At 50.2% G+C, this 19,999-nt stretch overlaps 1 protein-coding gene across 1 annotated transcript; it reads right to left on the bottom strand.

The window, feature by feature from the left end:
* Positions 1-2,239: 2,239 nt before the first annotated feature.
* LOC144166729 (uncharacterized) lies at positions 2,240-4,425 on the bottom strand. The gene is made up of 2 exons (XM_077696253.1): positions 4,217-4,425; positions 2,240-2,504 (listed from the first exon to the last, which is right to left on the bottom strand). The coding sequence occupies exons 1-2, from the start codon at positions 4,312-4,314 to the stop codon at positions 2,270-2,272; spliced, it is 333 nt and encodes a 110-aa protein (XP_077552379.1). The 5' UTR covers positions 4,315-4,425; the 3' UTR covers positions 2,240-2,269.
* Positions 4,426-19,999: the final 15,574 nt, after the last annotated feature.

Here is a 19,999-nt window from a genome sequence, read left to right as displayed (position 1 = left end):
GCCCCCGCAACGTGGGGGACGAGGGGCAGCTTCCCTACTTTTTTGTGGGGGATGAGGCGTTCCCTCTGAAGGGATTTATGATGAGGCCGTATCCGAGGAGAGGTAATATTCCACAAAAAGAAATGCCATACTGAAAGTGTACACACCTTCCTCATTTTATTTCTCGTAGTCTTGCACCAAGGCACCAGCCAGGAGTACACTGAGCGCCGCCTGTTTAACTACAGGTTGAGCAGGGCAAGGCGGGTAGTCGAAAATGCGTTCGGAATCCTTGCCCAAAGGTGGAGGATTTTGCGGAGGCCTTTTAAGGCCAAGGACGAAAACAGTTGTCGCATCATCGGCGCCTGCCTTGCCCTGCACAACTTCATGATGAAGACGAGTGAAGTGGCGTCACGCTCGTATTGTTCAGCTGGCATGGTCGACAGCGAGGACTGGGAAGGACGGGTGACCCCGGGTCACTGGAGAGCTGACCCTCGCAGAAGTGCTGTGCTTGTTGCACCTCCAATGACTGGCTGCAACTCTACACGGTAAGTACATCTCTGTAGCTCCAGCACTGCTTTCAACACAGGTTGCTTATGAAAACTAGTGTTGATATGACAGTGAACTTGTACCACAAATGCTGGTGCTGAGCGTTTTTTTTTGCTGATCATTGGCCTAGCCACATTTCAGAAGAGCCGTAGTTGCATTTTGTTTTAAAACAGGTATAATTGACAAAAGGCCTCGTCGTGTTCTTATACACACTGCAACCTCAAAAAAACATTTCATCTAAATTTGTGATGCTAAAGGCACTAATCTCACAGAATGCTTTCACCTAGGTATTCTCAAGCCGTACGGAGCAAGCTGGCACATCACTTTGTATCAGCTGGGCAACTCCCTTGGCAAGATCGCATGATCGCATGCACCCAAGAATGAGACAAGGTAATTTTTTTTGTAATAATTCTTTGTTTCGCTCGAGTGACAAAAGACTACTATAGTTGCATTTGTGTAAACAATGCAGCAATTCATGTGGGTTGGGCATGCATACTTATTATTCTTTATTATTGCACACAGTCATGGCATGTAACAAAAAGGTTAGTGGCAGCAAAGTCGCCACAAATCTGTATCGAAGGTTAACAATACAGACATACAATCGTTGGAAAAGGGAGAAAATACAGTCACTGTCCTGCTATATATGAAAACATGTCTAAGTCCAATGTATGACATGAAAAAGACTGCTGAATAACACATCAAGAGAATATGTGGAGAATTCAACAAAAATATCACAGGAAGTATTGTTCGGTCTTAATCACAAATTTATCGCAAAACACTATGAACCCGTGTGGCAGAGTGGAGTATTGAAAAGGGGACCGATATGAGACAATGATATGGGAAAGCTTACATAAATGCATTGCTTGTGTATGGTGGACTGAGATCAATAGAGCAAGTTCATGTTTAGTTATTGCATTCAAGCATTGCACGAATAGCTAGGTGACTAGCGAAGTGAAACGAGATCTTTGCAAAAAAGAAGTGTCTTGCTGTGTATGCACAACCTTGAAAACATGCCTAGGACACAGCATGAAATAAATTGTAGTACATAACACAGCAACAGCATATGTAAACATTCTTACAAAAATCCTCTTTGGTCAGTCACAACCACAAAAAATGTTTGGAACTTATGAGCAAATGACTGCTACTCACTGATTATTGCACAAAAAAAAAGAAAAGAAAACATTCTTACAAAAATCCTCTTTGGTCAGTCACAACCACAAAAAATGTTTGGAACTTATGAGCAAATGACTGCTACTCACTGATTATTGCACAAAAAAAAAGAAAAGAAAACATTCTTACAAAAATCCTCTTTGGTCAGTCACAACCACAAAAAAATGTTTGGAACTTATGAGAAAATGACTGCTACTCACTGATTATTGAAAAAGAAAAAAAAAACACAGTGAGGAGACGGCAAGGAGGAGGGATGACGGCACAGTGCTATAACCTACCCGCCGCGGTGGCTCAGTGGCTAAGGCGTTGCGCTGCTGAGCACGATGTCGCGGGTTCGATTCCCGGCTGCGGCGGCCGCTTTTCTGATGGAGGCGAAAAGCAAAAACGCCCGTGTGTACGAGATTTCGGCGCACGATAAAGATCCCCAGGTGGTCAAAATTAATCCGGAGCCCTCCACTACGGCGCGCCTCATCGCCTGCGTTGCGTCGGCGCGTTAAACCCCACAATCAATCAACAGTCCTATAACCTATACCATCACCCCTCCTTTTTGCTCCTGTCTCAACTTGCCATCCTTCTACTGGTCACTGTCACGCATGGCTGCCCTGCACTGCTTTGAAGTATCGTGTACTGCGTTTTCGATACTATTGATGAGGTCTTCGGCCACATCTCGGGGCAGGGTTCGCAGCTGTGCGTCGAGGCGCATGCAAAAGTAATAAATCTCATCTTTGTTTTGCGCTGCCCTGAGAGACCTCAGAGCACCAAGGTGCTCCACGGCAGCTTGAGCAAGGCTTTCTTGCTCGTCTCCATTGCTGCAAAAGTTATTTGCCAAGAAACAATCATTGTTTACAGAGGAAAATGACCGTAATCTGTGCTTACTCCAGCAGTGTTTCATACGGGTAAAAAAAGCAATACTGTTAGGATATCAGAATAAGTCAATGCAAAAAAAAAAGCCAAGGCATAGGTTCAACTGAAATGCACCAGTTGTCAATGATTGAAAATTTTAAAATGGCGGCCGTCACATTGCTCAAAGCAGGGGGATCGCTACTGAAGGTTTAATTATTAAAAAGACGTGTCGGCTTCCATCAGCCACGCGCTTTCTCGTTTCCTAGTCGGCAGCGAGAATGTTTGCCAATATGCCCCATCCACAGCTCACGTAAAAGTAAGGTACAGGAAAAGCTATGAAAGGACATGCTTCTAGTTCCGTACTTCTTTCAGTTGTAAGATGTGGAAGCAAAACTGTCAATTAACCTTTGGTCGTCAAGACCCTCTTCCCCCCACCCCCGTTTTAAGTACAAATATTGTGACCGACCCCAGACAAGGTTTCGTCAAACCGTAAGCTTATCAATGTTACTTAGTATCAAGTAAAATGTTTGATGACTGTGTGAAACTGTTTAATTCTACGTTAATGAACACGTGCATACCTTGCAGCTGACCTGCGCCGCTTCTGTGGTCGTCTGTAAATGAAATAAGAGACGAGTTGTGCAGGGAATTTCTTTCTTTAGAAAACACAGTAATTCGTATGTGAAAATGAACAACAATGTAGTGAAAAGTGAGCTTACTGTTTAGCTGGCTCTGGTGGAGACGGACCTGCATCCATGAAGAACCTGCACATGTGAAATAGACGTGTGATATGCGTATAATTGTTAGCCTTGAACCTTCCTTTGCACAACAGTGATGAAGCCAACCTTGCATGTCTGAAGAACGTTTCCTTAGCTCTATCGTTGTAGGTATGAAATATTTCTCTAGGCTTATAGGAATTGGGGTGTGTCACTTACTCTAGGAGTTGTGGCTCATCCCATGGCATGGATGAAGCAGACGTTGAAGCCACTGCGTCCAAGTTATCTGGGGTTGGTGGTGACGACGACGGCGACGGCGACACCGGCAGTAGTGGCGGCGACGGGTCCAGTACTGCAGCACTTTCTGAAGGGCTGCAATGGAAGTTTTGAATGCCAGGATTATTCCTGGATCAGTCCTTTCCTTGATTTTTGCATTTGTTTTTCTTCCAGCCTTATGCTTTGTTTTTTTCCACTGGCTGTCTTAAAATTTTGCAGGTTTAACAAGCTGAAGCTACACCTGCAAGCATGACATAAGCTGAACACTTGGAGAATTAAACTAAGTGTGCTCATACATGTTTGTTGGCATGACCATATGGTCTTAACAGTTTGTGTTACATGTAAGTGTTGTCCTAGAATTATATAAAAAACATGCATCTGTATCCCCACTGTTGTATAGACATGTAGCTTACCCAGAGCTTGCTGCTGCTGGAAGGTTGCAGTACACTCTGAAAAAGGAAGAACAGAAGCAATAATTACTGCTTACGAGGCAGAACTGCGTATTCTAGAAGTAAATGGTTTAGTGGGCTTCAACATTCTTTCATACGTTGCTATTCAATGTTTAAGCGCTGATGTGTGTGTGTGTGTGTTTTTTTTTTTTTGAGTTGGCACTGTGTTTTGGGAAAATATATGCCCCCCAAATGTTTCAATAAGTGTCCTTCTGAAGTATAGGCAACTGAAGAGCTCACACTCTAGGTTGGGGATTTTTTTCCATTATGGCAGCCATTGAAGTGAAGTGCGTCCACTGCCTTGTTGGAACATCCTTGGCGGCCGCTCCACTTTTCATTTTTCCTTTTGTTGCTGTCTTGGTTCTGTTATACGTGTCCTTGAGGTTTTTTAGTTTTTTTTCCAACAAGGACCCTGCAAAATAAAACAAGGTGTCATTCAGGATCTCGAGTTTTTATTGTAATATCAACACTGCAAAGTAAAACAAAGTCCTTACGCCTCAAAATGACCCTGTAACCATCTTGTATGTTACAGAAGCTTTTTGAAGCTATCGTAATTGTTTCTACCTGGTGCAGAATGTGTCAACCTTATACACTTTTTTTTTCTTATCGGGACCGAGGGAAGTAGTATTCACGTTTGCAGGTACCAGGCGTGCTCACTTGGGGTCTTCATGAGTTGCAGCTCAATACTAATGCAGTAATTTGACTAGAGACAGCTGTGCAGGCTGCGTGCAAAATATAAATTTTTTTTATTACTGATTCCAAGCTCTAGTAAAGTTTCATTGCGTTTGCGAACATGCATAAAAGCAATGTAAAAAATGTTTGCAGAATATATTAGCTTAACTGGTTTTACCACGTTTGGAACACAATTAAACTGCACCCATAACTCCAGTCCTCAAACCTGCAGGCAATAGTACGTAAGTAACTGCTCTCTCTTCGCGTGAGCTGCTTCGCGTGCGCACTAAAATCGTCTTTAATGAAGATGTGAAGGCAAGGTCCTACCCGGCTGGGTAAAATCAAGGCAGACTGATCAGTTGCAGTTGCGAAACGACACCAGCGAGGATTGCTGTACTGGATGGGAGCAGTCTGTCTTGATTTTTACGCAACCGACCAAACCGCTTCCGCCCACTATTGATAGTGACGCTGCAGCGTCACTATCAATAATTAACAGTGGCGCTGGCCAGTCAGTGAGCGGAAGCGGTTTGGCCGGTTGGGTAAAAATCAAGACAGACTGCTCCCATCCAGTACAGCAATCCTCGCTGGTGTCGTTTCGCAACTTCAACTGATCAGTCTGCCTTGATTTTACCTAACCGGACGAACCGCTTCCGCTCACTGACTAGCCAGCGTCGGACATGGGTCGCCGGGTAGGGGGGGTGATTTGGCAACGCCTCCGAGGACCTTTGCCGATGTGAGCAACTTCAATTTTTGCACCTCAGCTGAACCTTTCTTCTTTTTTTGGAAAAGCTGTGCTGACAGCGACAGAGCGAAAGCGCCGAACATGCATGAGTGGAATGTTGCACGTACCTGGCACGCCGAACAAAACACCGATTTGGTGCCATGCCGCATCCTTCTTTTGGCGGTTCTTGAATTCAGGGTGTTTTTTATCCGTTAAAAAGGGGTACCCCTTGACCACCTCGATCAGCGCTTCCGTCGAAAAACTCACGGTAGTTTCGGTAGCCATGCTGATCGAGACGAAGCCGTCGGATTTCCCGCCAGAAAACAAACCGGATGTAAACAATCCCGCAGAACTTCCTGGACGTCACGTTGAAGCCGGCTCCGATTGGCTGCAACGGCCGTCGCGCGACGAGGAAATCGGGCAGAGAGCGATCGAACCCGCCGTCGCAAAACTCCGAAAAGCGACGGCCGGCTCGTCGCTTTGCGACGTCGCTTTTCGTCGCGCGACGAGGCGAATCGCCAGTGGGAATGTGCCTTAAAGGGTCTCCAACACCAAGGAGGCATGGAGTTTTGTGCTGCGGTCACGTCCGCTGCTGCAGCTAATTCCCTTAACAAGCATTCTGCCATCGTCGTGAATGGCATTTCGTGCCCAGTTACATGCATTGGACCCCAGATTGTGTAAGTTACCGTGTATCTTTTTCAGTGGTACATGGACGACTACGACCTGGGTGCAGTCCTAGCACCTTATGGTCGGGTGCTTAGCATTCAGTACCCGAACTTTAATAGTCGGTCGCGTATTGACAACGGCGTGCGCCTCGTCCGCATCGAGATGAAGTCGCCCATCCCGAACTTCCTGTCGGTGCGAAAGTACAAGGTGCAGTGCGAGTACAGGGGCGTGAAGAGCGTTGCAGTCGTGATCTTGAAGGTCACAATGACATGGACTGTAAAACGCCGTGGTGCCGTCGGTGCGAGACATTCGGCCACGAGTTCAACGCGTGCTCGGCCCGGTGTCGCCGTTGTCGGGGAGATTATGCCACAGCCGCCTGCCTTCGTCCACGCTCTTACGCACAGGCGGCAAGCGACTTTCCCGAACTGCCCCGAAATACCAGCGATACCCCTCAGGTGACTTTGACCGCCCTACAGGCACTACCTGCTGACATCCCCTGTAGCCCAGCGCAATCTTCCAACGATAGCACGTCGCAGGCCACGACTACAGTTTAAGAGACACCGATGGATGAATCTCCCTCCTTGGCGATTCCTGACAAGGACACGTCTTCATCTGAGGAGCAGAATAGCCAGACCTGTGCAGCGACTGAGAGCAGCTCACCCTTCATGCTTCCCTTTCACTGCCAAGGTCTTAGGATATCGAAACAGAAAAAAGTGACTCTACTGACTTTCATACTACCCCCTCACCGCTCCAGTCAGTGGACTCTGCCCGTGCGATCAAGCTTCTCCGAGGACCTCACCGCCGTGGTCTTCATGCCCCATCCAACGAGGACGACGTGAAGCCCATTTGTCGTGAGGTGGCAAAGCCCTACCGTCGCAATGTGACAGCAGCGGAGCAATATGGCGGTGCTCCTCGATTTTTCGAAGATGTCTCCCTCCCGACCGACCCAGCACCTTTGAACGAACCTCACTGTACAAGGACCCACGTCTGGTCAACCCAATTAATCAGGCGTGGGACTTACTAGGTGCCTCACGAGTGAATAGCAAGTGGCTGTTATCGACGTCAACGCACTCAGATGGCATGGCAGACCCCAGTAAGAAACTGCGTCTGCCCGTCGCCAACGCTAGTCCTGATTTGTAAATGAAAGTAGCATCAATGGATTTCGTTGTCTGTCTAGCCGTCCTTTATTGTCAGATGGCCGTGTTATTCTCGCTTCCACGTGGAGGTTCATGCTAGCGGAATGGGAAGCAGTGGCTGAAACGATTGCCAGCACGAAATCCCATTGATGCCCTTTCACTGCCATTTCTATGTTCGATTTTGTTTTTGGTTCGACGGCCATTTTGGTCGCCTTTCCTCCTCAGTAGATACATCATGTGACAACATTCCCCGTTACACACGGCCCCTCCCAGCTCCTTCGGTTGCTCCGTTCCGGCATCACGTGCTCACCCCACGCCAGGAACTTGTGTTGCGTTGGACACGCGGAACGCAGGGAGGTTGCGCCTCACGAGGCTGTATCCTTCGCCTTCCTTTAAAGGTGTAACAAGGTCAGCTGAGCTCGTGATCCGCGTCGCTGACTGTTGTGGAGTAACAACGGATTGTCAGCGAAAAAAGGCCCTAAATTGTCCTCTAATGCAAGTGCATTTACTTTCTTTCAGTTCTCAGGGCTTCCGCAACCTTGACAAGCAGAGAGATATGCATTTTGCGCGAGCAAAGAAAGTTGATATTGTTTTTTTTTTGCACTAGTGCGATTTTCGCGCCGCGCACGATGTTAAAATATTTAAACAGTTTTCGGTTCACGCCATTTTTTCGCTAAATGATTCTGTGGCTTCAGGCGTTGGTGTCTTTTTGAGTGCTGACCTTCGCGACAAAGCACATGTAACTTTTGGTTTTGACGGCCGAGTAATTGACGTCGACTTTTATCTATTCTCGCGCCGGGTACGGGCAGTTAATGTGTATGCGCCGGCACCGCGCCATCTTTCAGCCAATTTTTTTCGTTCGCTAGAGTAGATGCCCACCCAACTTTTATAATGGGTGATTTTAACTGTGTTGTTGACCCCGAGCGCGACGTTCGCAGGGCCAGGTCGAGAAAGGCCGTATAGAGGTACGATAGCGTAGCGGGACTTGATCGAACAGTTTCGCCTCTGCGATGGGTGGGTTCATCTACACGGAAATGTGTTTGTGGCAACATGGTCTTTGGGCGGATCGGCCAGTCGCTTAGATAAATTTCTTTTTCCGCCCGAGTTAAGTGGCTTGGTAGGGAGTTTGGAAGTGTTGTCCTTGCCAGAGGAGGCGCCCAGAATTTCAGATCACGCGCCAGGTTTGGTGAAACTAATATCCCATACCAGTGACCCTAACCCCAATTTGTGGCGAATGGATCCCTGCTTACTGATGCCGTTAGCGTGGCAGAGATTAGGGTTTTTTAGTGGAGGAAAGAAATACGCATGAAGGGGGAGGCGGACTGGGACTGCTTGAAAGTTGGATGGCGTACACTTCTTACCCAGGCAGGGTGCGAGCGCAAGGTTCGCATCACGCGTGAGCTAAACGAAACCCTCAGGAGGTTACGAATAGTTAAGAGCGCGGGTACTGTAAGGTTTCCTATGCGAAACTACATGGATCTGCTAAAGGTGCGATACGAGCGCCATTTCCGCCAGTCGTCATGCGCGGCAAGCAAAACGTTCATTTTGGGACGCCCAGTTTCAGATCCGTCTGTCTCAAGGCAGGTAAAAAGTTACAGCCGTTCCACTCTACGTGAAAACTGTTGGAAATGCAGAGCACTGATTCGCCATAATGGGCTGTAGCGCCGTTATCCGCTCACTGCTACCACCCGACGCATTTCAAATTTCCCGCCTTCGCAGTGCTCGCGCGCCTCCTGCCTGAAACTGCGCCAGCAGGAGTTCTGTTCTTTTTGTGCTTGTTTTCCCTCCCACATCGCCGCCCGACGTTCACGAATGGCTGCGGCTTCTCGCTGGCGAAGTTCGGCGTCGGCGGCTCGCTTGCGGCGCTTGCGCTCAGCATCCGCAGCACGCCGCCGCGCCGCCTTCTCTTCCCGCGTAGACATTGTCGATGAAGTCGATGGTGAAACGTGAAACGTGCCGTGAACCCCCTGCCGCGGCTATGACGCAACGTGGAGCGGCTATGACGCAACGTAGCGCGGCTATGACGCAACACAATCCAACACAATCCACTTTAATCCAATCCAATCCAAATCCAAACCAATCCAATCCAAGCCAAGCCAATCCAATCCAATCCAATCCAATCCAATCCAATCCAATCCAATCCAATGCCAGACCGACGGGGAGCGATGCGGACTACGGACGCCAACGCGGGTGACATCGTGAGTTACTGAAATGCTCTGCATTTAAAACACGCTCAATAGATCCGGCATTGCATGTTCGAGTTCCATACGTACAGTCACTGAATGGTGAACGGAGTGCGAATAATGATGATTGTGTGGGAAGTTTTCACAGTACTTCCAAGATTTTTTTATTTTAGAAAAGGCTTGTCTTGATGAGAACAGCGTCAAAAATCACGTACGGAACTTTTGCGGGGCACTGTCCAGCGTCCCTAGCTACTTGCATTAGCGTCTCTGTGCCCCTGTCACGGCGAAAGAGCTAACCTGACGTTCAGGTACGGTGGACGATCCTTACTGCGCATGCGCCAACCAGGCCTCAAAAAACGAAGAAAGCGACCTTTTCTTTTTGCCGGATGTGACGTCATGGTTTACGAAAAATGGCAGCTGTTGTGCGATTACATGGAGGAAGCTTACCTCGCAGCGCTCTTCTCGTCGTGATTTTTGTCTGCGGTTGCAGCGGTGCATACGTGTTTGGCTTGCGATTCTGATGAGGGTGCTCTCGAATAACTTCTGGAGAGCACTTACGGTGGTGTGCAGCGTGTGATTGGGACGCTGAGTGTGTGCGACTGCCTAATTCGCGCGTAGTATGTTGCAACGGTGACCACGCGCGCTCTGCATAAGTTCTGCCGCAGCGCCGTGTTGAAGCAGCTGGGCGTTTTGTTGCCTACGTGCCATGACGAGAGGCAGCAACGCCGGTGACACGAAGGCACTGGGACGGCGCATGAACACTCCCATCGTAACCAAGCTAACAACTGCAAACGATTCTGCGCGCACAACGTATTTCGCACGGGCCTGCTACGTAGACCGCAGGCCTGTGTTTTTGTCCCAGTATAACGGAGTTAACTTGTGCGACGTAACGTATAATTGTGTGTTCGAAGTCGTGAGGCAGTCACGTAATGTTTACCATTGCGAAGTTGTAGCAACCACCATGCTGAATAATCTGTCTGCTAATCACTTCGTTGGTCTGAAACCTTAAGCCAGCTGGTAATAGGACATGCAGCCCGCTGGGAGGTAGGGCTGCCCACAGGACAAATGTTTTTTTTTGTTGTTGTTGTTACCAGCTGTAGGAACCAAGCCTTAATAATACACATCCAGGCCTCAAGTAGTGAATGAGGAAATGTTAGCTAGTTGCGCTTAGCCCTGGTGCCAAGCATTTTTCTTTATGTGGGCCCCATCAAGGTACCGTTTATAAAATTACACTTTCTGGGGCACGTTCAAGCTTGTATAATACCATGCATTCAACAGATGCCGAACATTTCTCCCAATATGTCCTTGATGTGTGCTGTCACATTCTGAAGATCTATATTGTACTTCAGTGGGAACGTTTAGCTACAGATCTTATGATGTGCAATGCTTTCAAGTCCATTTCTTGTGTTTAGCATGACTGAGGATTGGTCTGCAGCAATATTACCGCAATTAAGTTATTCCTTGTAAACCGCAGAAAAGTACCACTACAACTTAAAAGTGAAATCAGTCAGGGATGAGGTTTTGCGTGTCAGTTTTCTCTCTGCAGCAGTGATGGCAATGGCAGCTAAGTGCTTTTTGTCGGTACAAGGACAACTTACCTTTTTTGTGTATATATTTAGAGGTGCGTGATTATCAACTTCGCATCTGTGAATTGAATACAAGAAGTTAAATTTGGCTGGGAATTGAATGAAATAATTTTGAATACGAATAGTAATAGGCTGCGAATTAAGTATTTTAAAACCACACTATCTATGTTTTGGTGTTTCTATAGTGTATAAAACATAACTACATAAAAAAGACAGCTTAGGCAGTCAAAATTAGACACATCTTTGTTCAAGTACTTGTGCTTGACATGGAAAAATTTTAATGTAACAAAGAAAATAACAAATAGACATTCAAAGCAGTGCAACCAGAATTTTGCATACATTGCCATGGGGAAATATGGGTTCCTCAAAATACTGTGAACACAGGAAGCATATTAAGTATATTTAATATGTTTGGCAGCAGTCCCCCCCCCCCCTCAATCATTGAAAGGAGTCTGGGCCTGCTAGTTGCTGGTGAGACCTCACCAACAAGCCAGCAATGACGCTTGATTTCTAACTCGGGCCATTATATTTACAGGAAACTTATTTTAGATTGCAATTTTTGCCCTCGTAGTGTGGCACTTGACCTAATATACACTACAGTTAGCGCACACTTGTTTGGTGCAAGGCTTCTACATTGGCCTTTTGGCACGGCTTCGATGTCATGCAGAAAAACCAAACCGTAAGGTCTTACCACGTAGTGAAGCTTGAAAATTTGCAAGTCACACGAAAGAGCAAACATCCGCTGCTCTACTATTTGTAAATTTGAAATATTTGAAACAGAGCTGCAAACCGAGTATCAAAAATCAAATATATCAAATATATCAAATATCAAATATACTGCCTGATCACTTCAGTAAAAGTATATAATAAGTTATACAAATAATTTCACGGATGAAAGTTAGAAATGCCACAAGGTGTTCAATATACAAGATTGACGAATTTTTTTAAATGATTGATAAGCATTGGGTGCACTTGATTGGATGGTTAACCTCTCTATCTTCCCTGTACTATCTCCTTCCTTGCTGTTCAGGGTGGACACTAATAGGGGCACGTGTTGGGTAATGCGTTGTGTTGTAGTATGTGTGGGTTTGTAGGCATCTGTACAACGGCTTTGGACTTATATGTCGGTGAGGGAATCTGCGGGTCTTTCCTGCTTTCTGCAAACCCCTGGCTAGTAAATTTGAGGGCAGCAGTGCGGGCCGCCTCATTCCTTTGTAGTTTAATAATGCGTGATGTCCAGATGAAGTAGATGATCGCTAGCTTTTACATGCATCCTAGTGTATTTGACGTGTGATGCATCCTTCTGGATAGAGGTGACATGGTTACTGGGGAGCATGGTGGAATCTGTCATGTCTATGCTTGCATCTATTTTTCACAAAGTTGTGGAAGTGGTAGTGGTGAGCCCGTAAGTTGTGGAGTGGTGTAAGCCCGCTGCGGAATTCTCGTTTTGTTTACGGGCGGGACGCGAAGTCGGGGGCCGCCGAGGGCATGCTTTGCGTTCCTTCCTTTTGTGCGGCAGGATACGGGGGAGCTTAGCCCGAGTAGCTTTGTTGCGCTGGTATGCGGTCAGTTTGACCTGGAGATCTCAGTTCGCTCGGACAGCGCGCACGCCGCTATTGTGGCTTGGCGACATTGGGGAGCGGCTCGGCCGTCGTCAAGGCCGACGAGCTGGCGGGAAGCGAAAGGATGCCATGCCGTCCCTTGCTGTCAAAAGGGCGCGCGGCTTAGGCTTTCAGGATTTGCGAAGCCGTGCTGTCCATTTATGGTCATTCGCCTCGAGAATGGTCGCCTGGGCTTAGAGCAGCTATTCCCGCGGGTCAGGTGGCGGACGTCCCTTGGCCTGGGCGGGGGGGGGGGGGGGGGGGCGGATTAGCCTCGACTCTCTCATTGTGTCGGCGAGCGCGCGTGGCCAAAGGCATGGCGGTAGGGCGCGGACACCCTAACCTGCTAGCCAAGACCGCTTTAAGACGTTCGGGTTTGGCTTTTGAGCAGATGCCGCCGCTCAACGTAATGGCGTGACTACTTCTCGCGGTATGCGACTTTGGGTAGCCAAAGCCTTGCCTCCGCTTGGCGGTGGCAATAACGTACGCGGGAAGCGTACTAGGAGTTGCATGAGAGAATATGGGGTCATTTGACCGCAGGGGGCAGCATGTTTATGATTGGCTGGTTCTTTTTGGTGCTTTTGTTTTATTTATTTGGAGTGAACCAATCGGGGCTTTGATAGCTGATGTCACCCTGATGTCAGCCCGGATATCCGTCTGTCATCATGAGAACTCTCGCACCAGCAGGGACGCTGGCCAAATTCTATAAATGCTATAAATTCTGTAAAAACCTCATTACCGGAGGTCGGATTTTACGTCTTGCAAGCAGTTCGGGCTATCGGCTATGCCGAGTGCCCTTCTAAGATCCACCACTTGGGTCCATTCTCGTTTGTAGGTACCCTGTACCTTCGGCTCTGCCGAGAGTTGTAACGAGTAACCCCATTTTATGTATATATTGTAAATTTCTCCTGTAGATAGTACTGCCTATAAACTCTAAGTTAAACCATACCCAAGCCTTGGTCTCATGGCTACAGGAGAACAGCAACTACCGAACCCATCGACTCCTCGACGGCCGCCTCCGGTGGCTTAACACATCCACGGCCGCACCGGCGAACATCTCGTCTGGTCTTCATCGGCTGACGGCGGTACCAGCGGATCTACCTTTGGGGGAGGAGTGCGAAGGAAAACTTTACTGGCGCAGTCGGACAGGCTGGTATCCGGAAACAACGGTACGACACCTGCATCGCCTCTGGTGCTTCGCCTCGGGCGAAACACTTGGCAGAACTTCAACGCGGCGAGATCTCGGATCGTCGCCCCTGGCTGTGGAGCAGCCGAATGTCGACAGAGCCACAACCACCCTGGGCGGAGTCACCGAGCGACAGCATCACCAGGAAGCCTGGCGTGAACGTCGAACTCCGGAAACATCGAGCGACCACAGGCCGCTGGCCTCACTTGACGCAGCTAAAGTGGGTGAGTCTGCTCATTTGTTTCCCCGCTGCCACTGTTGTGTCAGAGCTGTGTGTGTGGGTAGTGATAGCGAATTAAAGGGCAAACATGTCTGGCGAGGAGGATAGAGAGTGTGAGTGGCGGTAGCGACATACAAAGCGAGGTGCTTTCGGAGCGCCAGATGGAGTACAATTTGAAAATGGCAAGAGAGCGCCGAAAAACGTTAAACCTGGAACTCGCTCTGGCGAATAGGGCTCTCGATCGCGTGAGCCAAGCCCAACTGGCAGTGCGTCTCCCCGCGGTAGGAACAATGGTTTGCAGTACCATGCGAAAATGCTGGCAGGCGCATTCCCAAAATTGCTCACGGACGCGGAAGTAGCGATATGGTTTGAATAGGTTGAAAGCACACTCTTGGCATACGAAGTCCCTAAGGAGTTCCGGGGGCAGATAGTGTTTCCCATTATCGCCGAGAGGGTCGAGTACCTGTCAACGAGACTAACTCCCGCTCAGCACCGCGACTACGAATCGGTCAATGAGGTGGTACTTGAGGAGCTGAGGCTTTCGCCCTTAGAGTACCAAAAGCGGTTCCTCGGGGCCCGCAAGCGTAAGTCGGAGACGTGGAAAAGCTTCACCACCCGCCTTCGCAGCTACCTAAATTTCTACGTGGAAGCGAGAGGTGTGTCAACCTTCGAAAAGCTGTTGGACCTGCTCGTGGCCGATCAGCTGAAGACGGGGCTAACCGAGGAGGCTTTGAAATACGTGAGTCTGCGTGAGGGGGCCAGCTGGTTTGACGCATCAGAGTCTGCGAAGCTGCTGCAGACCTTTGAGGGTGCCGCAGGAAACAAAGACGCTAGCGCTGAGACTAACGTGACCAACTGGGAAAAACCAGCGACTAAGCCGAGCGGTGACAACCCGAAGGGGGCACGGAAACTTCCGCAGGGGCCCAAGACAAGGTTTAACCAACAGAACAACGGGAAACCTAACGCATGCTTCGAATGCGGCGCGGAGGGTCACCTGCGCCCGAACTGCCCGTGTGTCCGGGAGTGACAGACAGCCGCGACAAACGTGCCAGCGCGCACAGACAGGCTAATCGCCCGGGTCGCCACCAAGGGACCTACAGGTATGGGGGACCGCTTAACGAGCGTAACCATGCGCTGTGGTAACGAAGAGATAAGCGCAATAGTGGATACCGGAGCAGAAATCACTGTCGTGCAGGAGAGCATCGTGCCCGACGCGCTAACGGAGTCTCACGGCACCGTGAAGCTTGCGTCCGCGTTTGGGGAACAGGTCGAGGCTAAGCTAGTAGTCCTCCCGCTTGAACTAAAGCTGGGCCAGGCGATTTTCTCCAATGTCGTGGAAGGGACTCCAGTGGTATACGCACTCACAGACAAGCTAACATCGCGTACAGACTGTTTGCTATCCGCGGAGGATTAGGACATTCTACAGGAAAACCGAGATCAGGAGCAGGAGGCAACCGGGATGGTCGCGCCACCGAGGAAGCGCGATGAGCTGGTAGCCGCGCTTGAACTGAACGAAGCAGACGCTCCCCAAGAAACCCTGGAACAGGCTGAGGAAAACGCGAACGAAGCGGTGACCGGTGAGGTTGACGATAACGCGGGTGATGGCGTTCACGAGCGAGAGCCTGCCGCGAGTGACAACCAAACGCTTAGGGCAGAGCAAAAGGGCGACGGAACCCTCGAAAAAGCGTGGCGCGATGCAGCCGATGGGAAGGGAGGCATGCGGGTTATCGACGGCTTGCTCTACCACCGAGACAATGTGCGGGGGGAGCCGATCAAGCAGTTGGTTTTGCCAGTGGCGCGTCGCCGCCAAGTACTCAGACTGGCTCACGAATCGCCCTGGGGCGGTCACCTAGGTTGTCGAAAAACCAGCGCTATAATAAAGTACAGCTTCTATTGGCCAGGCATGGAGAAGGACATCCAGGAGTATTGTAACAGCTGTCACGGTTGTCAGGTGAGGTCAGACCGGCGACTAACAGATGGCATGCCGATAGCTCCGCTAAGCCGACCAAAATACCCATTCCAAAAAGTGAACATCGACGTGGTAGGGCCGATAGACCCACCTTCGAGACGCGGATACCGATACGCGTTATGCCTCGTGGACTTGTGTACTCGTTGGCCGGAGGTGGTCTGCCTAAGATCATTAACCGCGAAGGCTACCTGCGACGCGCTGCTGATGGTGTTCGCTAGTACGGGAGTCCCGAAAGTAGTTAGCTCAGACTGCGGGACAAACTTTACCGCGCAGCTCACCACCTAGTTTCTGGCGCGGCTCAGCTGTTCCCCGCGGTTCTCTACACCCGATCACCCTGAGAGCAACGTAGCGGTAGAGCGTTGGAACCGGGGGTTAAAAATAATGCTTTTCCATGTGGTAGGCGAACACGCGGGCGAATGGGATAAGTTCGTCCCATTTTTGCTCTGGGCTTACCGTGAGGTGCCAAATGACACAACCGGGGTGTCCCCATTTCGGTTGTTGTACGGTAGGGACCCGGTCGGCCCGCTAGCTATTTTCCAACGCTCGTGGACAGGAGAACAGGAGCTCCCGATCGCCCTAGCTGAGAGCCCCGAGCAATATTTGCTAAAAATGAGGCGACAACTTCAACAAGCGCCCGAAGCTGCAGAAGAGACCAGCGCTAAGCACCAGCGCGAATACGCTACCCATTACAACCTACGCACTACCCCGAAGTCCTTCGACCCCGGGGATCAGGTTCTAGTGTTCGATGATAAGCGACCCGGAAAGTTATACCCTAAGTGGTTGGGTCCGTATACAGTCAGGGAGAAATAATGGCAGAATTCCTACTATGTAGAGAAGCCGGAGGGAGCACGCATGCTGGTCCACGGTAACCGACTGCGACCCTACACCTGCCGAGTGCAGAACACTGGCGTCATATTTCATGACGACCAGGACTTCGGAGAAGTCGAATACGTGCCCAGGAAAATTGCTGCGGCCGAGGTTGCCCCAGTGCTCCCTGAGGAGAAGACCTTGCACCTACGCCCGGAGGATAGGGTCAGCATAAGAGAATTGTTTCATCAATATGCCCCCCTGTTTTCGGGAAACTTAAGAATCGCGAAGGTGGGAGAGCACAGGATTAAACTCATCGAGGGCGCGGAACTAAAGCGGAATCGTCTGTACCGCATGCCGGAGGCATTGAAGAGAGAGGTGACGAAGCAGGTGAACGAACAGCTAGAGCTAGGCCTTATATACAGGTGCGAAAGTCCTTCCGCCCACCAATTGGTGTGCGTTTCGAAGAAGGATGGCACGATAAGAGTGTGAGTCGATCATCAGAACCTAGACGCGATCACCGAGCCCGATGCTTTTCCTATGGGTTGCCCTCAGGAGTTGATTTTGAAGGTAGGCAAGGCTCATTTCATCACCTTGATCGACCTACGACGCGGGTATTGGCAGGGACCACTGGCGGAGGGTTCTCAACTGGCCACCGCGTTCGTGTCGCACATGGGACAGTTCGCATGGCGGGTGATGCCTTTTGGTCTGAGAAATGCCGCCGCCAGCTTTCAGCGAATCTTGAACCAGCTGCTCGCACCTCATGAGGGTTATGCTTGCGCCTACCTCGACGACATTGCCGTTTTCAGCGAGTCACTTCCCGAGCACCTGCGACACTTAGACACCGTGTTTGCGACGCTCGTCTCGGTGGGCCTCTCGGCGAACATAGAGAAGTGTCAGATCGCGCAGTCTTCCTTCCGCTACCTGGGTCACGTGGTGGGTTCCGGGAAGCATGGCCCCGACCCGGCAAAGCTGGAGGCGATCAAAGAGCTTAAGGTACCCCAGACCAAGAAAGAGCTCAGGAGCGCGCTGGGCCTGTGCGGATATTACATGGAATATGTACCTAACTTTGCCGCAATCGCGAAGCCTCTGACTCCTTTGACGGCTAAAGGCACTCCCTCTCGCATCCCATGGTCTACAGAAGCCGATCGTTCATTCAAAATGATAAAACGTGCTCTCTGTGATGCCACCTCCTTGACAACACCCGATATCACCAAACCCTTTTGGCTGTTTACCGACGCGTCAGCCATCGCCGCGGGAGCCTGTTTGGCTCAACTGACCGACGACGGCAAGGAGCTGCCGATAGCATTTGCCAGCCAGTGCGTCACGCCCACGCAGTCGAGGTGGACCACCATTGAACGCAAGGCATTCGCGGTGATTTGGGGTCTGAGGAAGTTCGACACTTGGGTATTTGGCGCCCAAGTCATAGTCGCGTCCGAGCACAACCCACTCAGTTACCTTACCCAGACACTGCCGCAAGGGGCCAAGCTCACGCGTTGGGCCTTGGCATTGCAGCGGCATAACATTGTGGTAAAACACCGGAAAGGCGAGGAACACGCCAACGTGGATACCCTGTCCCACCTTCCGAATGAGTGCTGGAATGAGGCGCAGTAACGGCTCCGACATACGCACTGGTCGGGGGAAAGAGTGGAGAGGCCACCAGTGCCGCAGTGTGTGCGAGTGTGTGCGTGTAGAGGAGAACGGAACACTGAAGAAGCGGCCGTATGAACAATCGTCTGGCCAGTGGCAACCAGTGTACTTTTATGTACCAGTGTTCCAGTGTACCAGTGTCCTTTTCTCTAGCCGCACGGTATTTTTGTGTCAGTGTGTAGCGGTCTCACGTTACATTGTGTCATTTTTAGTTTTCCCTTCTTGTGGACACGTAGAGTTCTAGGCCCTCAATTGCATGAAGAGTCATAGGTATATGCAGCTGACTTTTATTACTTTTTTTTGTTCTGCTAATACTCAGTTCAAGTTATTGCAGAATCTTGGCATGGAGGTGTAAGCCCGCTGCGGAATTCTAGTTTTGTTTACGGGCGGGACACGAAGTCGGGGCCGCCGAGGGCATGCTTTGCGTTCCTTCCTTTTGTGCGGCAGGAGACGGGGAAGCTTAGCCCGAGTAGTTTTGTTGCGCTGGTATGCGGTCAGTTCGACCTGGAGATCTCAGTTCGCTCGGACAGCACGCACGCCACTATTGTGGCTTGCCGACATTGGGGAGCGGCTCGGTCGTCGTCAAGGCTGACGAGCTGGCGGGAAGCGAAAGGATGCCATGACGTGCCTTGCTGTCAAAAGGGCGCGCGGCGTAGGCTTTCAGGATTTGCGAAGCCGTGCTGTCTGTTTATGGTCATTCGCTTCGAGAATGATCACCTGGGCTTAGAGCAGCGCTTCCCACGGGTCAGGCGGCGGACGTCCCTTGGCCTGGGCTGGGATTAGCCTCGACTCCCTCATTGTGTCGGCAAGCGCGCGCGGTCAAAGGCATGGCGGTAGGGCGCAGACACCCTAAGATGCTAGCCAAGACCGCTTTAGGCCATTCGGGTTTGGCTTTTGAGCAGATGCCCACGCTCAACGTAATGGCGTGACTACTTCTCGCGGTATGCGACTTTGGGTAGCCAAAGCCTTGCCTCCGCTTGGCGGTGGCAATAACGTACGCGGGAAGCGTACTAGCAGTTGAATGAGAGAGAGTATCGGGTCATGTGACCGCAGGGGGCAGCATGTTTATGATTGGCTGGTTCTTTTTGGTGCGTGTGTTTTATTTATTTGGAGTGAACCAATCGCGGCTTTGATAGCTGATGTCAAACTGATGTCAGCTGGGATATCCGTCTGATATCATGAGAACTCTCGCACCAGCAGGGACGCTGCCCAAATTCTACAAATGCTGGGAACCCCATTGCAGGGGGTCGGATTTTACGTCTTGCAGGCGCTTCGCGCTATCGGCTATGCCGAGTGCCCTTCTAAGATCCACCACTTGGGTCCATTCTCGTTTGTAGGTACCCTGTACCTTGGGCTATGCCGAGAGTTGTAACCCCATTTTAGGTATATATTGTAACTTTCTCCTGTAAATAGTACTGCCTATAAACTGCAAGTTAAACCGTACGCAAGCCTTCGTCTCATGGCTACCGGAGACCAGCAACCACCGAACCCATCGACTCCTCGACGGCCGCCTCCGACGGCTTAACAGATCCACGGCCGCACTGGGGAACATCTCGTCTGGCCCTCATCGGCTGACGGCGGTACCAGCCGATCTACCTTTGGGGGAGGAGTGCGAAGGAAAACTTT

The sequence above is a fragment of the Haemaphysalis longicornis genome, unplaced genomic scaffold (assembly GCF_048455015.1).
Source record: "Haemaphysalis longicornis isolate Haplotype H1 unplaced genomic scaffold, Haemaphysalis longicornis Haplotype H1 scaffold_1, whole genome shotgun sequence".
NCBI classification, from domain to species: Eukaryota; Metazoa; Arthropoda; class Arachnida; order Ixodida; family Ixodidae; genus Haemaphysalis; species Haemaphysalis longicornis.
This window is presented reverse-complemented; position numbering and strand designations above follow the sequence as displayed.